This window comes from Ursus arctos, unplaced genomic scaffold, assembly GCF_023065955.2.
Source record: "Ursus arctos isolate Adak ecotype North America unplaced genomic scaffold, UrsArc2.0 scaffold_5, whole genome shotgun sequence".
NCBI lineage: Eukaryota > Metazoa > Chordata > Mammalia > Carnivora > Ursidae > Ursus > Ursus arctos.
In genome coordinates, this window is record NW_026623067.1 from 40,059,593 (window position 1) to 40,082,454 (window position 22,862).

At 41.6% G+C, this 22,862-nt stretch overlaps 1 protein-coding gene across 4 annotated transcripts in view; it reads left to right on the forward strand.

Annotated features, from left to right (window-relative positions):
• ARHGAP26 (Rho GTPase activating protein 26) overlaps window positions 1–22,862 on the forward strand; it is a 414,131-nt gene that overhangs the window by 371,465 nt on the left and 19,804 nt on the right. For 3 of the 4 annotated variants that reach the window (XM_026499014.4, XM_057306962.1, XM_057306964.1), the window contains one exon: window positions 21,940–22,215. In XM_026499014.4, the coding sequence (XP_026354799.1) occupies window positions 21,940–22,215 (276 nt within the window). The remainder of the gene's footprint in view (window positions 1–21,939; window positions 22,216–22,862) is intronic. The other variant, XM_026499015.4, reaches the window with a different exon arrangement.

A 22,862-nucleotide genomic window follows, 5' to 3' on the forward strand; every position in this document is an offset into this window, starting at 1 on the left:
AGGTCTGCGAATACCAGTGCAAATCCTGAGGCTCCACGGCAGTCACCGTGCTCCTCACAGATAGCACAACAAGCCTCTCTTTCTGCTGTCCTTGGAAGCAGGCCGAGCTTCTGATGCGGAGATAGTAGAAGGGATTTGGGGGAAGGGCTCCATTTTCCTAGTTTCAGCAGAATTTTGGATAACGTGAGGTTCTTGCAGATTGTTCTGTCTCTCTTCCCCTCTGTCATATCATGATGATAGTGATATCATCTGAAGTTCCCTTTGCCTCTGATCATAAACTCTGCCTCTCTAATAAGGGGGTAAGGTATTCAGATTGTAGAAATTTCTCAGAAGGAAAGGGGTTAACAGAAAACAGCATATGTGTCCATGCGCTGACAGTCTGAATATTACATTATCTATTTCAACAAGTAAACCTTAGAGCAGACCAGTCTATCACATACAGAGACGACATTGATCTTCCGGGAGGAATTGCCAGCTCCACAATGCCAGCTCTCCCTTCCTGCCCGTCAGGTGGTGGAGAATGCCTCTTCTTAACTAGCTGAAATACTCATTACAAATATTTGAGCCTCCAACCCAAATTAATTCTCGTTTCTCCTTTATCTTCCTTTAAAAAAAGGAATAAGAATCATTCCCCCTTGATTCTGTGAGGTTGAAGAAAGGACATTTTACCTGCTACTGTGTCTCTAGCGTCTCAGCTGGAGATGTAATGGGGTACCTGGGTGCGTGTTTGGGCTCAGCCTGTGTGTCTCTACTCTGTATAAGCTCATTCATTCCCTTGCTGTAATTCAGCATTCAGACTTGGCTTGCTGATTGATGGCCTGCAGGGAGCCAGTAATTCTCATTTTAGGAGAAGAGGCTAAGTGAGAATAAACCTACCCTCCCTTGTCCCACCAACCCCCTTGTTCTGAAACACTGCGGTGGTTCAAAGCAGTCTTTTCTGAGAGCTCTCATTTACTTTGGAGGAATGATTTGAACCCATATTGGTTTGGCCCCATTTTTGTCATAGTACTCTTGATTGGCTCATTTGATAGAAGAAACAAAACCCATATACCCAGGAGACCAAAGAAGGGGACAGGTGGGGAGGAAAAGGGAACACGGGTGAGACCAAATTACCGCACTGTGGGTGAGATTATACATCAGCATGACTTTTTTTTAGCACTGTAGAAATATTGGTCTTAAGCCTTAAGATGGGCTTATCCTTTGAGCAATTACACTTTTAGTATTTGCCATAAGGACATAATGAGAGATATATGCAAAAGTGGATGGACTTTTTCCCCAGTATTATTTACAATAGCAAAAACAAATTTAAATGTCAAAGAATAGTGATGATTTGGTAATTGTCACACAGCCGTGGACTACAGTGCAACTATTAAAGATTGTGTTGCCACTCATTTGTGGAACATGAGGAATAGCAGGGAGATCAGTGGGACAAGGAAGGGAAGAATGAAGGGGGGTAAACAGAAGAGGGAATGAACCATGAGAGACTATGGACTCTGGGAAACAAACTGAGGGTTTCAGAGAGGAGGAGAGTGGGGGATTGGGATAGGTCAGTGAAGGGTATTAAGGAGAGCACGTATTGCATGGAGCACTGGGTGTTAAACGCAAACAATAAATCATGGAACACTACATCAAAAACTAATGATGTACTGTATAGTGAATAACACAACACAATAAATTTTAAAAAATAAAGATAAAATGTGAAAAAAAATTTTTTTTAATTGTGTTGCCAGTACATTTCATCAGCAAGGGAATATGTTCACAATAAACTCCCTTGTTGAAAAAAGCAGAATAAGGAAGTCTTTAAATTACAGTGCCATTTTAATACACAAACCAAAATACATATGGATGCATATGTACACATAGCAAGGTTCTAAAACAGTCACCAACATTTTAATAATGGTACTGTTGGGTGGGAGTATTGGTGGTTATTTTTGTTTCATTTTGGTTTTTGCCTGTTGTTTCTTCGTTGTCTACATTGAGCACAATTGCTTTTATAGCCAGGAACAGAAACTGGATTTTCTTTCTGTATTTTAAAATATAAATATACATTGAAAAGATACATTATGGGGCATCACCCCCTTTTTTTCTTTTAAACCAAAAATGGGCTGCAGCGGAGGAGGGGAGGAAGTAAGCTGGCTTTGAATATTTGAATCACCCGGAGCTTTGGAGTCCTTCCTGGTTAATTTTGCTTGGGATAGGCAGATAGGATTGCACAGACCCTAAGGTTATAGATTCTTTACTCTAAATCTATGAGTTTAACATTTCATTAAGTATCAATACTTGCTCTTATGTTGGGAGCCCTTTCTTCGCGCCAGATGTGGTGTCCTGCCCTTTATGTAGGTTCACTCATGCAGTCCTCACAGAGGCCTTTCGGGGTAACATTTTCCCTAGTTTTCAAATGAGGAGAGAGAGGTGGGTGGTAAAGATTACCACAGTCATTCCACCTAAGTCCATAGGCCTTGCTCTTCCCACTCCACCTAACATTCCCCCAGGAAGTTTCTCAGTCTTCTCTAGGCCTGTCTTCCTAAGCATGCCACCCTGTTTACAGAACCAGCATTTACCCTGATGACAGAGGCGTACACAGGGAGAAGGGAAATTAGATATTGAGAGGCTCATGGTTGAGAAGGAAAAGAAGGGAAGGAAGCTGCTGCAGTGGCCCACCCGCCACCCCCAAGAAATTCAGCCGTTCATTGAGTCCTGATGTCCAAGGATCCAGCCAAGCTCACCTAGACCAGCTTAGTGATGGCAATTCTTTGCTGTTCACGTTGCAGAGTATTATAAGAATAAGCCACGCCATCCCTGGCAGCATTTGTATGAAACCTGTGCAGTGCCGCTTTTCAGAGCACGGAGTCATCCTTGGAGAAAGACTGAGCCCAAAGAGGAAGTATTACCCTACAACTCTGTCCACCCACCCTTTCCACGTGGGCTTCTCAGGAAGCTTTCCAGAGGAGTGCCTGGGGATTGAGATTCTCTCCACTGACACCCCCAGAATGAGTGTGGGCAGGTGGGTAATGCCTATTTTCCCATCTGCCCAGGCCCATTTTATGCAACATTAGGGCTTTCAGTGACACACCAGCACTTCTTTGAGAGAGCTAGTGGAAAAACAGACATCTCCTGTTAGCCGGCCATGAAGAAAGAGGGTTTAATTAAGGTCCATAAATGAGCCAGAGCTCAGTATTGACACCTCCATTTGAACATGAAATTCTGAACTTTGGGCACAGGTTATTTGACACCTGCGGACCTATCTGCCACTGGTAACACAGCCAGAGCACCTGCGAACGTGCCTCTGTATGTTTTCCACTGGGGACTTTGCTGTGCAGACACAGGTAACAGGGCTATGCTAAGAGGGGGATTTATCCTAGGATGAACACCCGAGAACCTGGGGTATATTCCTTCTTCTTTTTCCTTGTAGTTACTTGGGTAATGGTACAGTTTTCTCTTCATTTTCACTTCTCTTGGAATCAATTCATTGGGGTTTGTAGACGGTGTAAGTACTGAGTCCTTAAGTCCACTTTTCATTTTGTAACAGAACCATTTTCTCAAGACAAGTGAAGCATGCCCTGACCTTAACAGCTGTCATTTAGTGAACACTTAATGCATACCAAGCTTTAATATAGTAAGTATATTATACATATAATCTACTTAATTAATTATCCCCATTTAAGCAAGGAAGGAAAATGTGGGGCACAGAAGTTAAGTTACCTGAGGTCACACAGCTGATACGTGGCAGAGCCAGTATTGGAGGGCCGTCTGACCCTAAACTCCTGCACCTAACTGTTAATTCACTATTCTTAAAAATATTGTTTTCATTTAGAAGTCTGTTCAGCAAATACGACAGGTGTTCTCATGAAATTACTGAGAAGCTTCCAAACCATTTTTCTTTATTCTTTATCGAATGTGTATTTATGATTTCTCGGAACTGGGATTTCACCTGTTTCAGTGGGTTCTAGGCCATGCCAAGCAACCCCCTGTAAGTTGGCCCGCTTTGTGTCAGGCGTTTCCCTACCCCTTCTGTCCAGCAGGTTCATGAAGTAAATGTTTTGGGGGACCTTGTTAGGAGCCTCCTCAGTGGGAAGGGCTGCAGGGGAACAGTGGGCACAGGCATTCAGGGGGGCCCAAGTTCCAGAGTCAGGCTGCCTCTACCGGTGCAGCACTACCGCTTTCCGCTCAGAAAATTGCTCAGTCTCTCCATCTTTCAGCTTACCTCTCTGTAATCTGGGAAGCCCTCGCAGGGTTATCTGGAGGAGTCAGTGACAAAAGGCACTCAGCCCAGAGCCTAGCGTGTTGGAAGTACTCTATCAGTGGGAGCTGTTAGTTGAGAAGCCAGACTTTGTCCTGTTGCTGCACCTCGTCTCGGCATAGAGCGGGCGCTCATTTTGCCCTTGACAATGATTCTCTTTTCCCAAGATACAAGATGACCACAGCCGCCTAATTTTAAAGCCCAGAATAGAAAAATGGGAATGCTACAACCCCATGGAAATTTTCCCAAACTACTCTAGGTTACCGTACCCTCTCGTCTCAGAACCCTGCAGTTCTTAGGATCAAGTCACAGGTGGACACCGAGAGTTTAATTCAGTAGATTAGTGTACACATTTGTGGGGCCAAATATAATAAAATCCACGTGAATCAGTCAGTTATTAGATGAACAAAATAATCACAAAGGTGTTTTGCTACTAAGCCCCTTGTGTGTTCACATTTCCCAGTAATTTCCAAAGCTGACGTGGAACACTGTAGAAACCAAAGATCAGTGGTTCCCATCTCTGCTTGCTTATCAGAATCATAGGGCTGAGGTTGGGGGGAATCGGGACAGCATGATTTTTATGATCCAACCCAGCCCAACTCATTCATTAACTTGATGCTGCGATGGATTTTCATTTTGGAAAATATGTTGTATTTCTTTTCGTTTTCTAATATGCTAAATTGTGATTTGCAGTGTTCTTCCTTCTGTTTTCTTTCTTTCTTTCTTTTTTTAAGATTTTATTTTTTTGAGAGAGCGAGAGACAGTGAGCGGGAACACAAGCTGGGGGAGTGGGAGAGGAAGAAGCAGGCTTCCCGCTGAGCAGGGAGCCGAGGTGGGGCTCCATCCCGGGGTCCTGGGATCATGATCTGCGCCGAAGGCAGACACTTAAGGACTGAGCCACCCAGGCGCTCCCTTCCTTCTGTTTTCCTTGAGAGGAAAAGAGAGGATTCTCTTTTCCATAGTTCTCTGAGAGAATGACAGAAAATTTAAGTATATGCAAAGTGTCATTTTGTCTCTAAAAGCCTGGGTGAGGATAGGAAGGAAGAACTGACAGGGATATAGCGTGGGCGTCATGGAAAGCTTGCCGTCACATTTCAGATGGGTGTATTTGAAAGCATAGAGTGCACCTTGGTGGCTCAGTGAGTTAAGCATCTGCCTTCGGCTCAGATTATGATCTCAGGGTCCTGGGATTGAGCCCGGTGTCTGGCTCTCTGATCAGCAGGGGAGTCTGCTTCTCCCTCTCCCTGCCCCTCCCTCCAGCGCCCCCCCCCCCCCCGTCTCTGTCTCTCAAATAAATAAAATCTTAAAAAAATAAAACGCATTATTATGAAGGCATAGACTGGTCATTTCCAAAGGGAACTGAATGGGCTTGTAATACTATTACCACACATAACTTTGTAAGTGAATTAACATAAATATACTGACAAAATGTGGTTACATCTCCAGAAATGTTACACCTCAGATGGCGAAAGTCAGAGGGACCTGAAGAAGGAAATACGATAACTGGAGTATCTCATCATGCGCTTGGTCCTGTAGCAACCCAGAGACGTGGCAATTCGCACAGAGGAAGAGAGGTGTTCAGTCTGTTGGTTTGTTTGGGAGTTATATAATTCCTTTCTTCCAAAAAGGAACAAGCCACATACTCTTTTTAGGGCATGTAGAGACTTCGTTGAAAAGGGGAACATTTGTTTCCCCAAACAGAATGACTTTCTAGCTGTACCAGGAAACAATTTCTTGCAGGAAAAGTATGTTTTGCTGTTACCAGCCACTACTGGGAACTGCTACAGCCCCAGCCAACATTTATTACTGATCTTCTTTTGGTAGTCCTCTCTTTAAAAATAGGACCCTTTCCATTAAGTTCAGGTAGCGTTCTGGGAAAAGCCTTACAATCAGGCAGAGAGACTGTCAGGGCGCTTAGGAAGAAATGGGGCTTGGTTTAATCCCAGCTGGTTAAAATAAAAAGAAGCCCCGGTGTTGAGGAGAATGAGCCCTGAATGCTCTGCTTTGCAGAGGGAGGCCTCCGCTCGGATGTGAGTCCTGAGAGCAGTGGCCTGTCCACGCAGAATCCGAATCACCCCCACCCACCCTCTCCTGCTTGGGAGCTCACTTTTACCCTGCTCTGATTTTTGTTTTCTTCATAGCTCTTCATACCACCTACAATGTCTTATTTGGTTGTTTACTTGTTTATTGTCTATTACACACACAGGTGACACTGTTTCCCAGGAACTATTTTCATCACTAAAACGATCAAAATAGACTCAGAAAAAATACTGGGGGCATGTATCTCCAATATGTATTTGTTATTTTTCTTTACTTATTTATTAATTAAATACCTATCTTACTAATCATTATATTACATATACCAGAAGATATCTATATCTATATATACATATAAAATACAAATCTTACAAGGATCAGATAAAAAAATGCAAATAGAAGCTTCGATATTTTTTTCCCTACACAGCCTGTGCTCTCAGGCCCTACCTTGCAGGATGCCGTGTTTAAGAATAGAAGCCTCACTCCGCTTGTTTTCTGCCGTGTTCCCCGTGCTTACAACAGCACCTGCCATGTAGTTGGTACACAGTCAATATTTGTTCAGTATTTATTGTTGAGTAACGGGGAAGGCTAAGGCATGGTTCACTTGCTAGGCTCCAAATAGCTGAGGTTTTATTGCATCTTTGCAGGACGAAAGGAGAAAAGCCCTAGTTTTTAGGGTCAGAATGCCTTCCTAATACAATATGTGCTGAATAAGGGATTTACTGTAATGATTCAAATCCTTCACCAAAGAGGTAATTACAACTTCCTTGATAAGAGCAGAGCTCAAGCAGACAGACAGGTGGTTTCTAGTTTCTCTTATAACAGATGGCACAAATGGACCAGCTTCTGAGGCTTTTTGAGGAAACTTGCTCATAAACAGCCTTAAATATATTATTGTCCATGTCTTCCAACACATGCTTTCTAAATAAAGCGAAAAGGCTTAGTAGGTTGAGGCCAAGAGCACATCTGATGAGCAGTGCTGCAAGGAGCAAGGCACTTTCAGCTTACCTGAGCAGCAGGTGCAGTGTGTCTGGCACGCACAAGGGAGATTCTGTGCCCCACAGAGGCTAGATGTGCAAAGAAGTTTCACCATAGTGAAACTTGCCTTCTAGGTGCCCTCACAGGAATTTTTTCCTGCACTTTAAACTATACATTGCCTTCTCCTGTGAGTTGCAAACTCATATTTTTAAATGAAAAATCTCAGTTTGTTTGATTTTAAGAGTTTGGGGGTTTTTGTTTGTTTGTTTTTAAGAGAGAGCAGATGGTTTAGTGGCTAAGTTAGGGCCAGTTTCAAATCCCAGCTCCTCATCATCCACTAACCACTTGGCCTTGGGCAGCAAAGATGCTTAAACTTTATGATCTGTTTTCTCACCTGAAAAATGAGAATAATAGTATCTATCCCTGAGGTTATTTGGAAAAGTTAAGATGATGCCTCTGAAAAGATTGGCAGAATGACTGATACACAGTAAGTATTTAATATAAGTTAGACCTCACCATTTATTATCATCATCATTTTCACCTTCCCTTTGAAAGTTCTTGACCCGCTATAAACATGTGAAAACAGAGAAATAAGCCAAACACGAAAGATGACACATTGCATGATTCCATTTTTGTGAAATGTCCAGAAAAGGCAAATCTCTAGAGATAGAAAGTAGATCAGTCAGTGCCTGTGGCTGGTAATGTGAGCAGGCCTTCACTGCAAGTGGCCGGAGAGCCCTTTGGGGGCTGATAGAAACATCATAAAACTGGATTATGGGTGATGACTGCACAGCTCTATCAGTGGTGTATGCTCAAATGGGTGAACTTCGTAGTATGTAAATTACACCTCAGTAAAGTTGTTTTTTAATATCCTCTTCTCCCAAGAATAGTCAACAAAATGAGTAAATGTTGATATGTTGAGGAGGAGGAGGAGGAGGACAGTATTGACAATGATACCAAAATTAAGGGGCAAAAATGTTAAATAACCATCAAATCCTTGCCTGGAATGGACATACAAGCTTTTTGTTAATGGATTTTGCTCTTTAGAATAGCTAAATAGGTCTCAGAAAAATAAATGCTATACTTTTACAAGAGGAAATAAAAGAGATCGCCAAGAACAGAAATTTCCAAAATTGAGCCTTATGGCACTGAGGTACCTGAACGTTTTAAATAGTGCCTGGATCACCTTTTTTCTTCATTTTAATAATAATGAGGTTTATCATTTCGAAGGGAATAAGCAGATGTTTCTGCTTTATTACAGGGATCAATTTAAAGAAAAATATTAAAATATTATATATTAAACATACACATGATACACAGATACCACCAAAGCTAGGAGGCTGGGGCAAATGTGGGGGGTTGGGCAGCACTACCCAGTAATCAGGAGGAAGAACGCTGCCAACGAGTGACCGAAATTGAATACAGAAACACAGGAGTCCATCAGAGCACAGGCCAGTGTGCCTGTCTCCCTCCCCACCAGAAACAGAAGGATTGAAACGCCCCTTCTGTCATACTTGTCATGCGCAGGCATCTGAGGCGAGCGAACAAGGAGCTGTATGCAGAGCTGTCATGATGGCACTGGACGGAGAGCTGCTTACCTTTTATGATACCAGATCATTCTGTCTCAGGAATGTCTGGCTGCCCTGACTACCAAGGCCTTACACTTGGCTTCTGGTAGAACCCTATTTCCTTTCCTTTCCCTAATGACTTGGATCCTGTGGAGTCTTTTTTTTTTTTTTTTTAATGAAACTTTTATATATTGTCAATTTCAGAGAAACTTAGGAAGCATTCATAGTGTACGAGAGGTGTAAGAGGAGTACCATAACTACAGTGTGAGGTAGAGTCAAGACCAGAAGGGAAAGGCTAGTTCTTGAAGATTCAGAAGAGAAGTACAGAACTTACTGTGATAACTAGAGAAGTCTCATGTCGGGGTTCACATTGAAAATGGACTTTGACTGGTGGATGGGCATTGATTAGGGGCAAGGGAAGAGACTTTCCAGGTGGAAACAGCACCAGCAAAGAACATGGTGATGGAAAGCTGAAAGCACCCCTGTGGCACAAATAAACCCATTTGGCTAGAACTCGGGTTGGAAAACCAAGGCCCATGGGCCACATCCAGCCAGCTGCCTGTTGTTTTTTATTTTGTTTTGTTTTTGTTTTGTGGCTCATGAGATGAGAATGGTTTTTACATTGTTCAACTGTTATATTTTATTTTATTTTTTATTTATTTTATTTTTTTATTTTATAATAATTTTTATTATGTTATGTTAGTCACTATACAACTGATATATTTTACATGGTTATATAAGTAACTACCTAATACCCTCAGTTTTGCCTCTTGGTCCAGGGAGTCTACAATATTTACTGAGTGGCCCTTTAAGAAAAAACTTGCTGACCTGGAAATCCCCAAGGGCATGAAAGCAAGTAAGGTGGATTAAGAAGAGCATTGGGGCTGTACTGTGAAAGACCTTCAAATGACAGAAACCCAACTAATCTAAGGAAAAAGTACAAGTTATAAACTTACAATTTTGGGAAATCTCAGGGTGGATCTAACCTCGAGCACAATTGGACCCAGGAACCTAAATTATTATTTTACTTGGCTCTTTTTCCATCTTTTTTTTTTTTTAACTTCATTTGCAGACAGATGTTTGCTATGTAATGGGGGAATAAAGATCTCTGGTCACACTAAGCCAATAGCTTTTGCTTCCAGAAGAGCATTCGTGCGTTAGAACACAAGGAGGAACTGTGGTCAGTTGCATGTCCATCCTTGACCCAGCCACTGTGGCCAGAGGAAAGGGGCCTTCAGACTACCCAGCCTGGATCATGTGCCTGTCCCTGTAATGAAATCAGCGGGACACTGGCTCCACCTATATCACTTGGGGTGGAGCAGAAGGGGAGTGGGAAAACTGGTGGGCGGGAATAAACTGTAACCACATCTTTCACTCTCCCAGAGTAAAGAATTTATTCTTTGTGTAATAGGTAGCCGGAAGTTTATGAGAAGGAAATTGCTATTCGTTCAAAACTTGAGCTGTGTGTTTAAGAGGTTCATGTAGTTACAACATGCAGTAGGACGGGTCGGAACGGTACAAAGGTCAAGATACCAGGCTAGAGATTCTTTGGGTAGTCTAGGTGAGATGGCCTTGGTCTTCATCCTCGGAGGAAAGGGGAAACACTGAAGTGTTCTTTCTAAGCAGAGAAAAATTAGGATCAGATTTGCATTTTGAGGTCATCACCAAGAACAGTCCTCTTGAGTTAAGCATCTATGTTGAACATCTTGTTTACGTTGTAAATTTGTCAAAGATTGTCCAGAGTAATTTGTATCTGCCTCATATTTGGAAAAAAAAAAAAAATATATATATATATATATATATATATTTTTTTTTTTTTTTAAGTTTTGTGGGAGTATAATTAATGGTGTTTTGCTGTTTCTATTTTCATTGACTTCTCAGTGGGTTTTTGGTTTTGGAGTATAAGAACTAGAGCAGAATATAGAAGTCATTTTCCTTCAGTTTGTTTTTATGCACAGATGTTAAAACTCTCTTTTCCACTGGAAAGGGTGACTTTGCTGGAAAATCATTTAAAGTTTTTTCCAGTCAAGTCAATAAGCAACTCAGAACCAAATGAGCAAGGGGCAAAAATCAGCATGAAGCCTAGTGAGATTGCACTCCTTCATTGTGCAGCCTGAGCCAGCCTTTGTGGAAACTGAGTGTGGTCCAGGGGAAAATGCAGATTTTGTCCATGGTCACACCAGAGGAGCAAGGCCAGGCATAGAAGGTAATAAATGGGGTAGAGAAGATGTTTGAGTGGGTTGAAATCAAATCAGAAATAATTTTCCACATGTTTAGACTATTGAATAAACAGTAGAATTAGAGGGAAGTCAGCTCTTTGCTTGGGAGGAGAAAAAGAGAGTCCGAGACTGTTGGCCTTTTCACCAGAGTTCATCTCTGCCTATCTCTCTGCCTCATGCCTTTCGTGGTATCCAGACCAAGGTTTGTAGGCTTGCAGGAGTTTAACTTAATCTTCCTGAATCTTATCCTTAGCAGAAGTGCTTTTTCTATCGCTGAGAGTTCTGAACATAGTGAAATGTTTCAGCCTTCTTATTCAGGGAATCTCCTTTCCCCAGGGTTACTTTTAAGCTGAAGTATCCTGGGCCACCACTGCTAATTTTAGATACTCCTTTGTTTTCAGCAGTGGACATTGAGATTCTTAGTCAATCCTTCTCCGTCCTTTTCCTCCTGCCTGTCCAAACAGGAAATATTCCCTGCAGGCAGACCTTATAGAAAAGTATGCCAGATGGCCAATGACTTTCAGCTCGTGTTGTTAACATGTCCAGCTTACTCAAATGTGACATTGGAGATGTCCTATTTGACTTCCCCGTGCTCGGGTGAAAGGAAGACACCATTGATTTACTGTAATAACTTGACCAAAATAAAAATGTCTCTCGAGGACCCAACATCATTTCTCAGTAAGGAGATCAGCATGGAAAAATTAGTTCTTGCATATGGAAGATGCTTAGTAAATATTTGTTGACTGTATTTGACTGAAAAAAGAAGAGAAACAGTGTGAACAGTTAGAGCTGCCAACTGTATTATGCAACCCAAACCACAGATTGGTGCAAGAAGGATGGAACTGTCATTTTGCCTCTATTGAACATCCCTCCTCCAGAGAATAAAAGTTGCCATTTGAATGATTAGGGAGATCATTTTCACTAGTGACACTTGTTTTTTGGTTTTAAACGTAACATATTAACTATAGGAAATGTGCAAAATAGTTTCAAAGCACAAAAAATAAAAATTACTTTTAATGTCATCATCCAGAGTGCCATTAATATGTTGATAATACTTACTGTCTTATAGGTATGTTTAAAGATATATTTGTACATATTTTTTATTATAGAAAAGTGCATGAAATATGAATGTATGGTTTAACAAATTATCATTTAGAAAACACCTACCTAATCACACCCGGGTTAAGAAGTACAACCCTACCAAGACCCCAGAAGTGTCCGCATCTCTTGCTTTCTCCTTCCTTCTCTTAGTCCTCTGCCCCCAACTAAGGAAATCACTAATCCGATGTTTATAGTAATCACTTCCATCTTTTTATTTGTATTTTTGTCTTTTAAATACAGATCATTGTTACTTCCAGTAGTTATGTTCAGTAAAGTCAATACAAATACTGAATTAGCAAACCTGAACCACAATTCCTAGGGAAAGTACAGAGTTAAGTTCCTGTGAGCCCCTCATTTTACCACATTTTTGTCAACCAATCTGTCAATTCATTACCGTTGAACTCACGACCAACAGCATAGTAAGTCATGCCTGAACAAATCTTACTAAACACATGTTTTCTCCATAAGGCACATCACGGCCTTCTTGTACTCAGAAACTCTGGAGAATCGAAGCAAGAAGGCCCCAGCAACCCTTCGTTCCATCGCAGATGGCATTGTGCACATTGGGTGCTTCACAGTGACTCAGGTGTTTCATTGCTTTGCATGTGTCCACAAAAATGACCATGAAAGCACCATGAGTATTGATTCAGAGGTTACAAATACACTGTAGCAAGTAAATGAATTCACAAACACAGAATCTGCAAATAATAAGGATCAACTGTAGCATCCCTAAAATACAATATTTTGTTTTATTATGTCTGGCTTCCTTTGTTCAGTGGTTTTCAGAGTCCTTCATTGATTTGTTAAAATTAGTCATTAGTTTATTTATTTTCATTATGGTAGAGTGTACTATTGTATTAATATACTAAAATTAGTTCTCCAATCTTATTTTGCTGAACTTCTGGGTTTCTTGTTTTTGCTTTTACAAATAATTTGCTGTGCTGCATTCTTACGGATTCCTTCTGAGGCACACATACACGCCATGCTGGAGGGTGTATGTCTGGGACTGGAGCTGCTGGGTCGTAGAAGATGATCTCTTAACCTTCACCAGATGAAGCCAAAGTGTCCAAAGTGGGTGTGGCAGTTTCCATCCCTCCTCCAGCAAAGTAGGAGTGTTCTGACATTCCACATCTTGTAACCACTTGGTGTTTTCAACATTTTGATGTTAGCTGTTTAGGCACTCTGGTATTTGTGCAGAACTACCTCGTTATGGTTTTAATCTACATTTCCTGTATTACAGCAAGGTTAAGCACTTTTTCTTTTGCATTTTCTCTCTCCCTTTTTTTTAAAGATTTTATTTGTCAGAGAGAGAGAGCACAAGCAGGGGGAGCAGCAGGCAGAGGGAGAAGCAGGCTCCCCACTGAGCAAGGAGCGTGATGTGGGACTTGATCCCAGGACCCTGGGATCATGACCTGAGCCAAAGACAGGTGCTTAACCGACTGAGCCACCCAGGCATCCCACATTTTCTCTTCTTAAGTCCCTGTTAAAGTTGCTTGCTCATCTGCCCTTTGGTTTTCTATCTGTTTCTTACTAATCAGTAGGAGTTCTTTGTAGTCTGCTTATGAGCCCTTTGTTTATTTGTATGTTGTAGGCTGCCTTTTTACTCTCTTTTAATGATGTCTTTTGATAAATACAAGTTCTTAATTTTAATGTAGTTGAGTATATCTGTATTTTCCTTATGGTTACTGCTTTATAGGCTCTCTTGGATATGTTCCTACCTCAAGTTCCCAGAGTTATTCTCTTCTAAAACCTTTATTGTTTGCTTTTGGCATTTGGATCTGTAATCTACCTGGAAATCATATGTTAGGTATGATATGAAGGACAGATGAAGTGTTACTTTTACCATACAGATATCTAATTATCCTAGTGTCATTTATAGAAGAGTGCTTTCCACTATTACAAAATAATATAGAATCATGATAAAAAAACTTAAAACAGTATAAATAAAATTAAAAAGTAAATGTTAAATCCATGCCTTGTGCACCCAGTTCCCTGTTCTCAATCCCCTGAGGTGTATAGTTTCCTCCTTGTAGATTTATTTTAAGAATAATGTTTAAACATCCCTAGCATTAGAATGGTGGCCTTAAGCTATGCCTCAGGACAGTAGAAGATTGAACCTGGCAGCACTATTGCTTTCCTTCTCTTTTTAAATTACAGTGGCTGCATTTGCTTTTGTGATGTCTTCATTATAGAGAGAATAACAATTGTACTGCACTCAATTTAAGATAGTAGGGAAGTTTGGCGATTTCTCAGCAACTGTTCAAATCTTTTGAAACAGCAAGTGTGGCCATATGCATTCTCTGTAGTGACCCAAAATGCTTCAGCCTTTCTTTACAAATAACTTCATAAATTGTGAGATTTTTTTCGGTTGAAAGAGAGTAAATGCATGAGAACCAATTCTCATGTACCTGGAGTGTGGTATTGAAAAAGCCTGAGGGGCTACCCTCAGGTTTAACAGAAAAGAATACTCTGTGCATTCAGTATTGTGCAGCATGTGGCACAGGGAAGGTATTTGGCCCTCTTAACCTCACTGGTCCTTTCCCTTGAGGTTTTTTTTCCTGTGCATTGAGCAGTTGAACTGGAACCGTTGTCCAGGCATCTTTACTTCTAATCCAGAGTTTTCCCTTCTGCCTCCCATTTCTGCATTATTATACATGAAAAGTTTCAAATTATTGACTTGGAGAACCTTAAGGATGACAGATGCCCTATTCTAAGATTTTGAATTTTGTTTGAATCACGGAATTTTTTTTAATGTTTTTTTATTATATTATGTTAGTCACCATACAGTACATCCCTGGTTTCTGATGTAAAGTTCGATGATTCATTAGTTGCATATAACACCCAGTGCACCATGCAATACGTGCCCTCCTTACTACCCATCACCAGCCTATCCCATTCCCCCACCCCCCTCCCCTCTGAAGCCCTCAGTTTGTTTCTCAGAGTCCATAGGCTCTCATGCTTCATTCCCCCTTCTGATTACCCCCCCTTTCTTTATCCCTTTCTTCCCCTACCGATCTTCCTAGTTCTTATGTTCCATAGATGAGAGAAACCATATGATAATTGTCTTTCTCTGCTTGACTTATTTCACTTAGCATTATCTCCTCCAATGCCGTCCATGTTGCAGCAAATGTTGAGAACTCATTCTTTCTGATAGCTGAGTAATATTCCATTGTATATATGGACCACAGCTTCTTAATCCAGTCACTTGTTGAAGGGCATCTCGGCTCCTTCCACGATTTAGCTATTGTGGACAATGCTGCTATGAACATTGGGGTGCATATGGCCCTTCTCTTCACTACGTCTGTATCTTTGGGGTAAATACCCAGTAGTGCAATGGCTGGGTCATAGGGTAGCTCAATTTTTAACTTTTTAAGGGACCTCCACACTGTTTTCCAGAGTGGCTGTACCAATTTGCATTCCCACCAACAATGTAGGAGGGATCCCCTTTCTCCACATCCTCTCCAGGAATTGTTGTTTCTTGCCTTGTCCACTTTTGCCATTCTAACTGGCATAAGGTAGTATCTTAGTGTGGGTTTGATTTGAATTTCCCTGATGGCTAATGATTTTGAACATTTTTTCATGTGTCTGTTAGCCATTTGTATGTCATCATTGGAAAAGTGTCTGTTCATATCTTCTGCCCATTTTATGATTTGTTTGTTTCTCACGTATTGAGTTTGAGAAGTTCTTTGTAGATCTCGGATACCAGTCTTTTATCTGTAGCATCATTTGCAAATATATTCTCCCATTCTGAATCACGGAATTATTTGCCATTCCCACCACACTCCGTTTGAGTTTAAAATTTGTTCAAAATTTATGCTTCAGAAATGTTTGAGAAAGCCAGAAAACGGAACTACAACCCTGTAGATAAGTTGAACTATTTTAAAAGCAAATTATTTTAAAACTATTGTAAAAGTGATTGCCTATAATTTCTAAGGCCTTCAGGGGATTTCACCATTTTGTCTAATTAAAGTAAGAATCAGGACTCTGCCATTGTCAGGATAAAAATGCACGTTAAAATACATTAGATGAGGGGAAGAATCTAAATATTGTGCATCCTGGTAAAAGTTAAAAGAACACAGAATGATATAACTCGGGGGCATGTGTGTTTTTCCTTTTGTTAGGTTGTCAAGCACATGCTGAAAATTCATGAGGTTGGGACATATCTAGGATTTCTGTGTTGTCACAGCTTCAGCAGACACATGTAAAGAATATGTGGTCAGTTGTTTAACAAATTAAAATCATTTTTTGTGTCATTTGCTCTGATTCACCACTATCCAGTTTATCAATATTCCTTTTGGCCCTCTTTCCTTGGCTGAGGTTTGATATCCCTTCTTTTTTTATGGCACCTTAAATCAAGACATAAAGGGATATCTTCTAAGGAAGAACAATTCACTGATTTGGGATTAGATTAAATAGGATTTTATTGGTTTTCGTGGAATTTTCTCCTCTCATTATAGGAGGAAAGGGCGAGGGGGTAAAGACAAGCATTCCCTGTTGGATTTAATAACACCTTCCTATTCTGTACCTAATTGAGAAGAGAGGACTAATGGTGCATTAAGGTCAGCCCTGGGCTACTGATCTCACAGGTCTTGCCCAGGCCCAACACACATGACTGGGAACCTGTGCTGTAGACCACAGTCCAGTGCCTGGCAGAGAGGAGCAAATGCCAGTTTTTTGACTTCTCCATAGTACACACCTGGCAGAAGACTTTCTAGACACTCTTGGGTACCTCCTCCCTCCTATTTAGTCCTGTCTTTAAGAGCCCCGGAATAGACTGACTGTCCACCACTCCCACTTTCTCTTGAATCAGCCACACCATTTGACCAGGGCTCTAACTCTCCAGGTTGACATTGTCTGTCTCTCTGTCTGTCTGCTTGAGTCCTTCCCTATACTACCTTCTTGGCAGAATGCCCTTTGGAAAATTAAACATTGCTTTCAGATGGAAACAATAAGAGAAGGGAATTGTATTCATTTTTACGTCACTGGAAATGCTAGGAAAGAGTAGAGCCCAAGGGGGGGCACCTGGGGTCTCAGTCGTTAAGTGTCTGCCTTCGGCTTGGGTCATGATCCCAGGGCCTTGGGATTGAGCCCCGCATCAGGCTCCCTGCTCAGCGGGAAGCCTGCTTCTCCCTCTCCCACTCCCCCTGCTTGTGTTCTCTCTTACGCTGTCTCTGTCAAATAAATCAATAAAATCTTCAAAAAAAAAAAAAAAAAGAGTAGAGCCCAAGGTAACCTTTTTCAACTTAAAAAAAAAAAAGTCTAATTTTTTTTTATGATGCTTCCTTCACCTGGGGTGACAGTGAGAGGGAAAGGACAGCCCCCATGCATTGTTGGTAGGAATGCAGTTCAGCAGAACCTTTCTGCAAAGCTATTTGCTAGACTGTATCAATACCCTTAAAAAAGACTCCTAGCCTTTGACCCACTGATTTAACTTCGAGGAATTTATGCTAAGGAAATGAATACATTCAGTGATCCTCAACAAGGATGCGAGTTGCACCGCTATTTATAATAGCTAGAGGGGCATAATAATCTGAATATACACAATAAGAGAAAGGTTGCATCAATCAGGGTATATACCATATGATAAAATACCCCATAGCATTTTAAGAATATGATAGCAAAGGCTATTTAATGACATTTGAAGATGTTTTATTAAGTGGAAAAAAAAAAAAAAAACCAGACTACTATGTATGTAGTTTTATTCCTCCCAAAATGAGGAGATATGCCAAGATATTAGCAGTGATTACCAGTGGTTATAAATTATGACTGTATTGCTTTTTCTTGGTTTTTGGTATTTTTCCAATTCTCTACAAGGCCATCTATAATTTTGAGTATCAGAATCTTAAAAAATTCGCTTTCTTCTTAATGGTCAGCTTACTGCTCATCTTGCTCCAGCTCAGATTTTAACAGCCATAGAGTAGAGACTAGCCCGCGTCTGCCACATCCATGATGAGATTGGGAACCTGCTGGGGCAGCCCTGTCCATAGTAAGGCAGGCATGCCCTGGCTGGTACACCAGACGTTCCATCATTCAAGTGAGTCACCACAGAAGGGTGTCAAGCTGATGATAATGCCACACACTGTACTTGAACTGTTGGCCACAGCCCAACATGCTGCCAGGCCTTTGAGCCTTATCTTCCTAAACCATTCTTTCTTCACTGCCCAGTGAATGTCAACAGGACTGACTGGGACCGTATGACTCCTTTTGAGGACACTGTCGACCAGCAAACTAAAGCTGATATAAGCCTTCCAGTTGAATCCAAACTAGACCAGCAAGTGTTCATTCCACGCTAAAGTTTAAGCTCTTGTTGTTGTTGTAGTTGGGCCTTAAAGGGGGAGAGGAGGGTGGTGGGGCACTGGCAGAATCCCAGCAGTGAAAAATGTGCTGGGGCACTCAGCTCAGATACTCACAGTGTGACTCTGAGGATGGTAGAGAGGCCTTAGGGGGTCATCTGCTAAGATTGTAGTTCAAAATTATTTTCTCCTATCCTAACTTTAGTCATTTGTTATCTTTGGCCTCAGTAGGAAAAGTGAGAATTATCATGATAGAAGCTTCAGAGCCAGTAGCAAAACTGACCTTTTATTGTTTGTGTGTTTTGTTTTAATGTTTTTTAAGGGTGAGATTTTTTTTGTCTGCTATTGTCATTTTTCAGTAAGCTATAGCCAGACACTTTGGAAGTGAAGAGGAATGAAAGATTATACAGGCTTGGGCCATTAGCATCATCGTGTGATCTTATTTACCACATTTTTGTACTCTGAGTTGTATCACAACTAAAATAAAATGTACTCCTTGCTTCTTGGAGGAATATTTATATATTATTGTCATTCTTTTGCTATAGACATCCATCATTAAATAAAAACCTTCTGTAGTATTGTTGATCATGAGTTTTATTGACATGATTCTGAGCACAAATGAATAAAAAGCGTAAGTCCATCAGTAGTTTAAAAAAATCAGAGTACTGTGGAGTGTGCATTTTATTGCTACACTAAAATATAGTAGTCATAAATTTTGAATTGTGGTCATTTTGTAGCAAATAGATGTCACTGCTATGAGTAAAACACAAGCAAACAAATGAAATTCTATCAGTCGTTAAAAATGACAGTCAATACTACATTAATTGACATGGAGATTGAAGAGTAAGTTCTTATAATGGTTTCAAATACCCTGAAATTCCAACCGCACTCCCAGATAATTTCAGCCATGTACTACTGGCCAAGAATCACTTAGATATGCAAGGATGTGAAAAACATTCAGAACCCACATTGTGTTCATAGAGGTATGTCCCCAACTATGTCTTTAGCCAAAGGCATAATTCTTGTACAAATGAGATAGGAAGCTGGAGGTGTTTCCTACTTATAAAAGCCACTAAAAAGAAAAAAAGAAAACAAACAAACAAAAAGTCCTAAGGACTTTTTAATTATCCTGTGCTGACCACTGACCAGAGGAACAGATGAGTTCAGGCCTCTTGGCCTGAGCTGCTTGCTCTCTTGAACTTGCAAATTGTCCCTGGTCAGAGCTCGGGTTCCTGGGCTGGGCCGCAGTTTGGAAGTCATGGCCAGGCCTTGCCTACTAGGTCAGTATCAAGAGGGGAGGGTTGTGGGGAGAGGCCTGAAAAAGCAGGGTCTTGCTTACCAGCTGCAGCTACAGAAGAAAGCGAGGACTGCATGGCTAAAATGAGGCAGCACTTTCTCCCAGGACTCGAGGCAGAGTCAAGTGGGAGCAGGTATTCAACTAATAAGAGAGTAACTTTTACTATCCCTCAGCTGCCAAATCTTACTGCCTTATGTTATAGTTGGTTTCTGGTCTGTCTGATCTTGTTAAATACGTTGGGAACTCTTGAGGTTAGGGGCCTTGGCAAATGCTAAATTGTATTTGTTTATTGTGTTTGATCAACAGTGTGCTCAGTAGCTTGTCTTTGCTAGATTATTTGAGAAAAAGAGAAAAAAGCCATACTCTTCTAATTTAATCTCTTGTATTATATGAATTCCATCTGCTATGTGAATCTACCAGAGAGAAGACTGGAGGCAAAATTAGGGAATTTACAATGTGTTGAGTCTTATTGAGTCTGTCTGTTGCTACATTCCTGTTTTCCTTTGCAAATGTGGCAGGCATCTAAAGGAAACTCATAAATCAGTGGTTAAGAAGGCTTCTAGTGCTATGGCTGGGTCTATAAAGAAGCTTGGCACAGCATAAAGGAACAGAGCCAGTCCTGCTGCCCTAGAGGCAGGACACTATAATGGCCAGAGCCAAGGGCTTAGGACCAGGGGATCGGGGTCTGAACCTTGGCCCTGTCACTTACAGGCAAGCCTCAAATTGGCCCCAAGTTTCCACATCTGTGAAATAAGAATCGTATTGTGCGTCTTGGCTTGTTGGGTAAGTTAAATGAGATTTATTCATTTACTTACTCAGTAATTATTTCTTGAATACTTACAGGCACTATTTTAGGCATTGGAGATAGATCAGTAAACAAAATGGACAAAAATCCCTGCCGTTGTAGAATTTATGTTCTAGAAATATAAGGCACATAATAGCATTACATAAGTGTCTTATTCATTTAGTCTGTGGATTTCTGATGAACTCATGTGATGGGTTTTTACTGTATATTTCCATGAGAATGCATGTTACAACCATAGATAATTAGCACCATTATTAGGTCTCATCTCTGAATTGAGAATGGCCCATTAAGTGGAACATTTATGTGTTCTTGGTAAATCCCACTATGTTTAGAAAGTCTGTTGCACTGGAAATGGTTGCTGTCATTTTCACCTCTATAAAGTGCTTGGATCAAACATTCCAGCAGTCGGCTGAGGCTCAGGACTGCAGGTGGTGTTGTGGCTGCGTGATTTCCACATTGTTTTCTCAGTCATTGGTCTTTGCACTATCTATGATTTAATGTGATTTTATGGAGTTGCTAAGATGTTTGTGTAATTTGTAGAAATAAGTCAAAGGGCTAGCATGACCAGTTAAAAGTCACAAGCTGTATTTTAGTGAGTAATTTTAACCTTTCCTCTGCAAACTTTTGATCAGCTACCCATCAAAGAACAAAATGACAGATTTAAGGTTTCAGTTCCTCATTTTTTTCATTGCCTTCCCTGTGGGGCTTTTTCTTAGAGCATCGCAATGCCCAAAATCCATGAAAAGAGAAAGGGCAGGCCTGGAAAGCAAAGCTCAGAGGAACCACAGTGCTGTGAGTGATTGCATGCCCTCTCCTGAGAGGTGTGCGTCCTGACCCGTCCTCCATCCGCTATCGTATTTCTGATGCAGTTCTTCTCTGAGTCTCCAATGGCACACGGCCCATTTAGTTAAAAATGTAAACAGGAAATTGTTTTCTGGCTGAATGGCCCGTGTGGCCCAGAAAAATGGTCATTTTTGCTGAGACCCAACTTTAAAAACACTCACACAGCAGTGGAAGCTGAAGGCCTCTCAGAAGCTAGCCCTGCCCCAGATGAGCTGGTGCTGGGGAACAAGTGGGAGCTCACATACGTGGGCCCAGGGCATCTTCCACCAGTGGGCAAGGACACAGCGGACACCATCGAAGAAGCTCCTGTGACCTAGAAAGCAGCTGTTCTGCAGGGCAAAGAGGCTCCTTAATACTCCAAGGAATTGCGGAACAGGCGCTACTTGGAAAACACCGAGGTCTGGCCTGGAGAAATGTGACTTGGCACTGATGACACAGCCTGGGTTTCAGTGCTCCTCGTCTGCTCCGGCTCCCCATCATTTGGCCTCCCATGAACCTCGTGCTCCCATTGTGGTTTCCCTGTGTGCTGACAAGTTTTCTGGTTGTTCTGTCTTGCAGCCCCCCGAATCCAAGCCCAACTTCACCCCTCTCGCCATCTTGGCCCATGTTCTCGGCGCCATCCAGCCCTATGCCCACCTCATCCACGTCCAGCGACTCATCCCCCATCAGGTCTGTTGCAGGGTTTGTTTGGTTTTCTGTTGCTGCCGTTGCTCTCTCATTGGCTTGGTCCTCTCTTCATGCAGTGTTCAGCCTCCTCGTCAACTTTGTTCCCCGCCATCCAAACCTGCACTTGCTTTTTGACAGGCCAGAAGAAGCGGTTCGCGAAGACTCCAGGTAAAATCACGGATGATGACCGATCTATTCCTGTTTATCCAAAGCCGGTCAGGGACAATGGGGGTGGCTATCCTCTGCCCTCCTGTGATTCCAGCCTAAGAGATCGAAGCTGGGAGGGACCATGTGCATGAGCCAGCATGACGTTTTCCACGTCTTTCTGAACCCTTCCTCCAGTTTCTGAATCCGTGGTGCCTGGAGTTTGGGGAAAGAGTGCCTCCTGGATAGGCCCCTGCTTGGATTGTTCTCTGAATCATGGAGCTTTCTCTGTGCTTTGGTATAAGATAATATCAGAGGGAACAGTGCTGAGACACGTACTAGCCTTTTCTTCCCTCATTTTTATCAGGTAGCATCAGGCAGCATTTATTTGTAGGGTTGAACTATTGGCCATTAGCACTGACACCTAGTTGCTAAGACCAGAGACGTGAGAGAGAAACGAATGTAACAGAATAAAGCATGGAGATGTGAAGCGGTGTCTCTTTAAATCGTCACGGCTGCCTCCTTGCTCTCTGTGCTCCAATCTCCCATCTCCATGCAGCATGGACCCTTAACACTCATGGGAATAGGTAGCACCTCTTTCTCAGAGTTGATCTAGTTCCTCTCCTCTGGTTTGAGGATGTCTAGACTTAATTCTTTGCACTTCTTTAAAC